This window comes from Monoraphidium neglectum (assembly GCF_000611645.1).
Source record: "Monoraphidium neglectum strain SAG 48.87 unplaced genomic scaffold scaffold02707, whole genome shotgun sequence".
Classification (NCBI taxonomy): Eukaryota; Viridiplantae; Chlorophyta; class Chlorophyceae; order Sphaeropleales; family Selenastraceae; genus Monoraphidium; species Monoraphidium neglectum.
This window is the reverse complement of record NW_014010921.1, coordinates 1-8,242: the sequence shown is the minus strand read 5'-3', so window position 1 is coordinate 8,242 and position 8,242 is coordinate 1. Positions and strand designations below refer to the sequence as shown.

Below are 8,242 nucleotides of genomic sequence, written 5' to 3'. Positions count from 1 at the left end.
AGGAAAACCAAGCAGCACAAGATCTTAGGCTGTTGCGCCGGCCTCAGGCCGCTCGCAGGCTGCGTCATCACTCGCCTCTGCAAGGTGGGGGATGACTGCATCAAGATCGTCGGGATCAGCCCGGGCAACGAGCCCGCGCACACGCGGCCCCTCAGACAGGAGAGGACCCTGGCGCCGCAGCGCACGCGCGCGGCGTGCAGCCGCTCGAGCGATGGCGGGGCCGCGGCGGGGGCCGCGGGCGGGGCGCGGCGGTCGCCGACTGAGGCCCCCGGTGCGCGGCGGTCTGCGGCGCCGACGGTGCAGCAGGCAGCAGCGCCTGCCCCGCCGCCCAGCGACGGCGGCCGCAGCAGGCCGCCGTCTGCGGCCCCCAAGCGGCCGCCGGCTCCCCAGCTCCCACCGCGGGACTCTCTTCACCGCGCCGCTGCCCCCCTGCCAGCGCGGCTGACATCCGGCGCGATAACGGGCGCCGGCATGGGCGCGGCGGGCTCGGCTGCTGCTCAGCAGCTGCCGGACCTGCCAGAGGTGGCGCTCGACCTGGGGGCCCCGAATTGGGGCGCGTGCGCGGCCGCGGCGGCGGACGCGCTGGATGGGGTCGTGAAAGTGCAGCAGGCGCTCGGGGAGGGCAAGGCGGCGCAGGCGGCGGCGGTGAGCTATGTGGGCGGCATGGTGTCCCGCCGCAGCACAAACCAGGTGAGGCGTTGCGGCAACAGGGTGTGGTCTGTGGGTCCGCATGTGGGTGGTGCTCGCATATGACACGTATTACACGTCCGGCGCCGATGTCGTGTGCCTGCATACGGTCCGAGCGTCCAATAAACATGTGCATACAAGCGCACTCTTCACTTGAACACAGTCTTCTGCGCGAAAGTCGCGTGCCCGCAAACAATTCTTGTGCTTGTGCGCCCTCCCCCCCACACACACACATTACTGTTCCCAACGCACATTACGTGCGCACCCTCTGCAATCTGCTGCAGGTGATGTCATTTGTCGTGTTCACGTACTCCATGCTTCGCCGCAGCTGCCAGAGCAACCGCGTCGCCGCCGCCCTCGAGTGTGTGCGGTGGCTGGCCGGGCAGGGGGGCGCCAAAGCATCTGGCGACGACGCGGTTGGCTGCCTGCAGCAGGCGCACATGGTGGGTGACGGCTGATGCGGCTGGGGTCGTGGTCTTGAGCTCTGCGCATGGTGCAGCAGCTCGCTTGGCTTTCAGTCGCAGCCCCATCCTTGAATGCCCCTTTTTGTGTCGTTCATTGTTGTTGTATACACTGCTCATGACATCCATGTGTGCTGCTGCGTCACAGCGTCTTTCCTTGATTGCCAGCCCACTGACCTGACTAGACATCTCCAAGCTTTGGGGCATTCTCCGGCTGCAAACTTCTGCACAGGGGCTCAGTTCGATGACTTTTGCACCAATTTGGGGCTGCAAAATGCCCATGACAACTGGCATTGGTCCCTTCAAAAGGGAGAACTGGACTTGCCTCAACGTCTGCTTGGAAAACCACATAACGAGGTTCTTGTCATGGCGCATGAAATCATGATGGTAACAACACCAAAGCGCACGTCACCCCGCGGCTGGGGTGCGCGGTGCGTGCAATGCCAGCAAGCGGAGGCATGGCGCAGCTAGTCGACGATACTGTACTGCACTGCTGATGTACGGCGCGGGGCAGCCGTCACCGCACGATGATGTACAGCAGGATGAGGGTGGTGCAGACGGCGATGGTGCCGGACAGCACGAGGGTGTCCTGCACAGCAGATGGGGCGAGCAGGTGGGAGCCCGCTCCTGTCAGCACGCTTTGGAGGATGGCGTTGCATGTAAGGTCCACAGAGGCTGCAGGTTTGCGAGGCCCGAGGATGCATGCAGCCGCGCCAAACCCCCCAGGCACCCCGGCCGGAGTCCCCCAGGTCGCCGGACCTTGGACTTTTTTCTCCGAATGGCGTTGAGCAGCCCGTTGACCACCGGGAAGCGCTCCCCCACGCTCAGCAGCTTGTCCTGCACGCGCAGGGTGGAGAGTGGCCCCAAGACATTGACACTGGCATAGTTGACGGTCCTGCGTGGCAGGTACACGCCCAGCTTCCAGGGCGCGAGTCCCACGAATCATGTGCCTGCCGCCAGCCACGCACACAACACATGCACACACATAAACACAAACGGAGCCTGCCCCTGGATCCCCTAAAACAGGGCAAGCGCACACCTGCACGGTGTCAAACACGCGCCGCTGCTCCAGCAGGTTACGCGTCACCGTCTGCGCCTGCGCCAGCATGTCGTCCACATATCCAGCAGAGGCCGCCAGCTGGGTGCGCTCGCGCAGCAGCGCACCTGACGCGTTGTGCACCTGAGACGGGGCGCAGTCATGGCACAGGGAGGGGGTTGGGGCGGGAGCGGATCAGGCCCGGGCAGAGTGCGGCAACGCGCGATTGCGTTTCCATGGCGAATTGTAACACTGTTCCCGAGGAAGGCGGTTCCGTGGGTTTTCACGCTGCACAACGGCTGCCGAAAGCGGCGCAGGGTGATGGTGACTTTTCAAGCTGAGGCCTGCCTGAGATCTGAGCCATCCCGCCAAGCGCCGGTGCATTCACACCGCCTGTTGCTGGCCGGCTGCCCCGCCGTCGACACGGGCTCGATTCGCCCCGCACGTGGCTGACTGCACGCCTGCGTCATGGTCGCCGCGCCCCGCACCCACCTGGACCCCCAGCAGCGGCGCGGCCTCGCCGCCCATGCCCAATAGCTCTGCCCTATCGCGCGCCGCGCCCAGAGCCGACTCCATGCGCCTGAACTCCTGTGCAGACGCATGTTGGAGGGAAGAGGATCGCGCACTTGGGTGTGGTAGGGTGTGGATACGCACAGTGCGCAGCCGGCAGTCTGCGGAGAGACTGTTGTTGTGCGTAAAGCCGCATAGAAGTATCGTTGGCAATTGCTTGTAAAACCAAGACGCTCACTCCTTGCATGCATGTGCCCAAGAGCTGAGTGCAGTTGGAAGCCAAGCTGCGGCCTCCGAGCGTGCCAGAAAGTGCGTGTGCGCTGCTGCGATGCGCGTGGAGTAAAGCACTCACCAGCAAGCATGCCCACAAGGATGCGTCCAGCCAAGCCACCCTCACAAATGGTACACAGAAATATTGTGACATCTTGCTCATCTCTCTCCCCCTCACACTGGCATGCAAACACACACACACACACACACAACAAACTTGTGCTCTCTCTGTAGCCAACACACCTGTGTGTACTCGAGCAGCACGTCGCGATGGCGCGCCAGGGTGTGCACGCGCGCGTCGCTGCCGCCCCCAATGACACCGCCCTGTTCGCATCCATGGTGGACGTCGAAGTCAGCAGCGCGTCAAACCCTTAAGCCACGCGTGCAGCACGTGCAAGCAGCGGATACATTCTAGCCACAAAAGCAAAGGCGCACCCCCCAGGCCCACGGTCGCCCCGGCCCCTGAGCACCCCACCATCTCGTCGTTCACGTCAGACAGCCGCTGCAGCAGGGCCTCAACCTCAGACGCCTTAGCCTGAGCCAGCTGCGTAACGACACGACCGGGGCAGGCGTATTGCGCAAGATCAGATCGGATACCGAAGCGGCAGTCAAAACTCCGCGTGTCATCACAGTCCTGAGTCACCAGCGGCTCGCTTTCCGCCCCAGCAACGTCACAGCAACTCTCCCATCGCAAAAACAGAGGTGCCGGCACCGCGCTGCTGATGAACCATGCACCTACCTGATCCGGGCCCAGGCCTGAGCCATGATCATGCCGGCTGCTGCTACTGCTGCTGCTGCGGTAGCCGCCCTCCAGTCCAGACGTAAGCTTAGTCAGCGCCAGAAGCTTGACCTCCAGCTCGCCCTCCAACCGCCGTGCCTGCAGGGGCAGAATGCTTGGGCTTACAAACCTGCATCTAAACCCTTGCATTTGCAGCGGCCCACCAAGGTTGTGCACAAGCCGGCGACCCCCTCGTGCTGCATTTGGATGACATAACCGAGCCATCTGTGCCGTGCGACGTTTGCAGCACTGCGACGCACCTCGCGGCGCAGCTCATCCCATGCTCGATCTGCTCCAAAACTTGAGCTCATGCCGCTGCTGCCATGCATGCCGCCTGCACGCCACGCCGAAGGCCGATGCAGCACCTCTGGCTCGCCGCAGCGGGCTGTGACACGCTGCTGGCCGTGCCCCTTCGCAATCCGCCCGAAGCGGTCCAACGCGAAGGCCAAGCAGCGGGACGGATACCGAGGCGGTGTGACGGCAACGATCCCTGCAGATGGAGAGGCGTGGCTGCAAACGGGACGGCTGTTGAGCAATCGCGGGTTGTGAGCAGATCAAGAGGTTCCCGCTGGATGGTCGACTATGAAGAGAAACGATTATATGCCGGATGACTCAGCCGTAGCGGAACCGTGGATGAAGATCGGGTTGTAACCAGCCTGGTCACCCAGGCCCCACTGCAACCCGACACATACGAGGCAGACGGGCCAGTTTGCCCCCAGAGTGATCAAGGCAAACGATCTGCCATGGCCACTCGGGCGGCGGCAGGCGCCGACGGCGGCCTGGAGCCGTGCGACGGTGCGCCGCACAGCATGCCCTCGCAGCCCGAGCCAGAGCCATGGCAACCACGTGTCCACACAGGCTTCCCCTTCGCCCTGCGAATCGGCGCTACGGGCCTGGGCGCGGGCGCCGGCTGTGGATTTGGGATCGGGCTCGGCAGGCCGCTGGCGCTGGGGGGGCTGCCGGTTGCTGGCCAGGCCGTCCAAGGACTAGGTGCAGGCCTGGCGCCGCTGCAAGGTGTTGCGGCGGAAGCGCGCCGCCGCGTCCTGGCAATGGGCCTGCCCGGCGTAGATGCCGGGCTCGGCTGTGGCGTGGGCGTGGGATGGGGCTTCTTCGCAGCGGGCGTGCTGGTCAAACCATCTGCGTGGGAGGCGCTCGCAGAGTGCGCTCAGCGGCTCGCAGGTTGGTGCACCGCTGGCACTCGCACCAATGGCACACGCAGGCCGCACGCAGCAGCTTCCCTGTCTGGTGCCAGAATTTCGCTCGCGTGCATGGCTGAACTAGTGCATTTCCAGGGGTTCGGCGCATCTTGCAACCAAATGCTCTTTGAAAACGACTGCACCTGCCCCGGACCCCAACCCGCAGGCTCGGCGGCTGACACAGTTATGTCGTCGCTGCATTCGGCCGGCGTCACCCTGCCGTCCCAAACTCCGTGGTTGATGGGCCCCACTGGCACAACTGGCCTGGCCGCGCGTTCCTTTGCGGCCCCCATCCGGCCTGGCATCTTGAGCGGCGGCGGCGCTGTCAGCTCATTGGCGCACCCCGAGCAGCTACCGGGGCCGGGGCGCACGCCGCCGCAGGCCGACCACCTGCGACAGGCGAAGGTGCAGCCTGCATCAGGGGATAAAGAAGCGCTGCGGGCGCTGCTGCGGCATGAGCGGCACTTGCGCAGGCTTCATCGGCAAAACCGGGCACTCCGGAGTGCGCTGTGCAAGGCCGATCCACTGGCGCCCGTTTGCAAGGCAGGTGCCCTATGGGACAGCAGCGACGATGCGGCCAGTTAGCTGGCGTTGTAACGTCTCCCTGCCGGCTGGCTGAGTGGTTGCAGCCTACGTCAGCGCTGAGCAGCAGGACGGCAGCTTCACTGATGGCGGCATGGCCTCGCTGCGATCGGTATGGGCACTCAGTGATACTCAACCAAGGTGCCTGTGCGGTCATTGGCATTGCGGAGTTGCTCAAAGACGTAATACTGGACAAACGTATTTCCTGCACAAAGCTTTAGCTGCTGTACACCGCCTAGCTGACGCTGATCAGCACTAGGCATATGAAAAGAAAACTGGGCTAAGGAACAGTTTCGAGGATCTACAAATTTCGGCGGGATGGATCTGAGGTCGGAGGCGATGGCGGATCTGGCGGGCATGAGCAATGTTGCAGCTATCCATGTCTGAAAGTATCACACACAGCTCCATTCGATTACGTGCAGGCTGCGACATTTCGCAGTGGGCCTGGCGGTGGGTGGCGCTCTTGGCGTCGGTGGCGCGCTCGTCTACCTGAGAAACGGCGCATCCCGGCCCGCCAGCCCAGCGTGGCAGCTCGCAGGTGGGGCAGCACGCATGCACCCATAACAGAGCGCCATGCATAGGCTGGCATGGGCGGCAGGAGCACCGGCCGGGTGCCTCGAAGGCAGCGTTGCATGGGCGGCTGCTGCCGTCTGGATGAGCCCCATTCTGCTGGCACCGTGAGCCGGCTCAGGCGTCTGGTCGGCCTACACTCGTCACCTGCGTCCGCTGCTCCAACCGCCTCCACAGGCCGCGGGTCTACGGACCAGGACCTGTCCCACCCGGCCATCAAGTTTGGCATCCCGCAGACGGAGCAGCTGCGCTTCTTCTCCGGCTTTGTGTCGTGCCTCGACGGCGCCACGCGCAACCCCAAGTGGGTCCTGGAGCACATCACAAAGGACTCCCTCAAGGGGGAGGGCACCAGGTGCGACCCACCGGCGCCGCCAGCGCTTGGGGCCGCTGCGGGACGCAGCGAGCGGCGGGTGCCAGCGGGGCAAACCCGCTCGCGCGACGGGCGGCTGCAGCTGTTGGCCGGTGCCCCTTGAATCTCTGCGTGGCTGCACGCGCTGCTCGCAGCTTTGCCGATCCGATCCGAGGTCGTGCCATGAAGCGTTCGCAGCGCTGCTGGCCCTGTATGCACCTCGCATGCACCTCACATGCACCTCGCAAGCGTTCCCTGGCGACTCCCACCGCCCGCCCCCTCCTCCTGGCTGTACCAATACTCAGGGACCAGTCGCTGTTTTACGAGGACCCCGGGGCCGATGCGCGATTCAGGTCAAAACTGTCCGACTTCCAGGACTCTGGCTATGACAGGGGCCACATGGTGCGTGTGCGGGCGTGCAGGCTTGTTGGTGGGATGGCGGAGACTTGAGGGGGGAGGGGAGCAGCGGCGGCTGCAACAGGGAAGTCTGGCGCGAATAGGATGGCAGCATGTGTGGGTTATCTGGGGCAGGCGTGCAGTGAAGGGATCACAGACCAGGGCAGCAGCAGAGGATGCGCTTCAAGCTCCGCTTTGCTGCAGAGGCAGGCTATGATGCAATATGCTTGGTGGAATGGTAAGGACGCAAGCTCGCACGCTCGCCTGGCGGCTGCGGCCTGGCGCTGGCAGCCTGGCAGACAGTTTCGCACGCGCAGCCCAAGCTCACCATGGTGCAACGCCCCGCTCTGACCCCATCTCTACCTGGTGTTGTCGCCTCGCAGGCGCCGGCGGCCAACCACAAGGCGTCCCAAAAGGCAATGGACGAGACCTTTGCCCTCAGGTGGGGCTGGAGCGGGCACATGCTGGCGGCGTTTGGCCTCAGCAGGGGGTCTCTGCCGGAAGCAACGGCCATCCTGATTGCACCTGCGCATGCACAGCTCACTGCAGGCGCCGCCTCAGGGGGATTGCGGGCCCTCAACAGTCGCTTCGGCAAGGGCTGCCTCACATTTTCATGCAAGCCCCGCCTTCATCTGCACAGCACAAAACCACCCCCAAACCATCCTCTTTTCTCCGGGCCCTACCACGCCTGCATCCCCCTGCACACGCCCTCGCCCCCCTCCACACACGCGCGCACGCAGCAACATTTCGCCCCAGGTGGGTGTCGGGTTCAACCGCGACTACTGGGCGCGCTTCGAGAAGTTTGTCAAGGATGTGGTGCGCCAGTCTGACGGCGTGTACATAGTGACGGGGCCCCTCTACCTGCCGACGCCGGAGGCCGACCCGGCCAGCGGCAGGACGGGGTGGCGCATGCAGTACCCCTTGATAGGTGCGGCTCGTGTGCGCTGGAGGGAGGGCTGGTGGGGGCATGCATGGGAGGGCTGGTGCAGGCATGCGTGAGCCAAGGGGTGTGGGCCCATGTTGGAGCCAGGCGTGCTAGGCGGGCAGGAGCGGGGCGCTTGCGCCGGCAGGGGCCGGCCGGCCCCACTCCAAGCCGCAAGAGGCGTTCTGCGGAGCCGCGGCCGGGGGAGGCGGCCCCCCAAACTCCCTGAGGCAGCTGTGTGCCTCAGCAACGCGACGTGCCGTGCGTCCCCCGCCCCGGGCCCCCTTCTACCGCCCCGCTCCGCAGGCAAGCCGCCGCAGCTGGTGGCCGTCCCGACCCACTTCTACAAGGTGGTCCTAGCCGAGAACGCCAGCGGGGGCAACGGCGGCCACTCGGCGGCGCTGGGCGCGTTCGTCATGCCCAACGCCCCCATAGACCCCGAGACGCCGCTGTCGGCGTATGCTGTGCCCCTGGGCGCCCTGGAG

The 8,242-nt window shown here is 65.0% G+C and overlaps 3 protein-coding genes across 3 annotated transcripts; 2 read left to right on the top strand and 1 right to left on the bottom strand.

Annotated features, from left to right (window-relative positions):
- Window positions 1-471: 471 nt before the first annotated feature.
- Window positions 472-1,145, top strand: MNEG_11359 (hypothetical protein; the record flags this gene model as incomplete). Its single annotated transcript, XM_014040171.1, has 2 exons — window positions 472-690; window positions 972-1,145. 2 exons carry the CDS (start codon window positions 472-474, stop codon window positions 1,143-1,145), a joined length of 393 nt encoding a protein of 130 aa, XP_013895625.1.
- Window positions 1,146-1,665: 520 nt separating this feature from the next.
- On the bottom strand, window positions 1,666-4,053 carry MNEG_11358 (Golgi SNARE 12 protein; the record flags this gene model as incomplete). Its single annotated transcript, XM_014040170.1, has 8 exons — window positions 1,666-1,737; window positions 1,908-1,985; window positions 2,188-2,328; window positions 2,677-2,772; window positions 3,208-3,288; window positions 3,440-3,508; window positions 3,704-3,841; window positions 4,003-4,053. The coding sequence occupies 8 exons, from the start codon at window positions 4,051-4,053 to the stop codon at window positions 1,666-1,668; spliced, it is 726 nt and encodes a 241-aa protein (XP_013895624.1).
- A 432-nt stretch (window positions 4,054-4,485) lies between these two features.
- On the top strand, window positions 4,486-7,763 carry MNEG_11357 (endonuclease; the record flags this gene model as incomplete). The annotated part of the gene is made up of 8 exons (XM_014040169.1): window positions 4,486-4,921; window positions 5,105-5,343; window positions 5,591-5,661; window positions 5,943-6,058; window positions 6,268-6,442; window positions 6,745-6,841; window positions 7,219-7,277; window positions 7,576-7,763. Coding segments are annotated over 8 exons (1,381 nt in total), but the record flags the coding sequence as incomplete, so codon positions are not given.
- Between the last annotated feature and the right edge of the window lie 479 nt (window positions 7,764-8,242).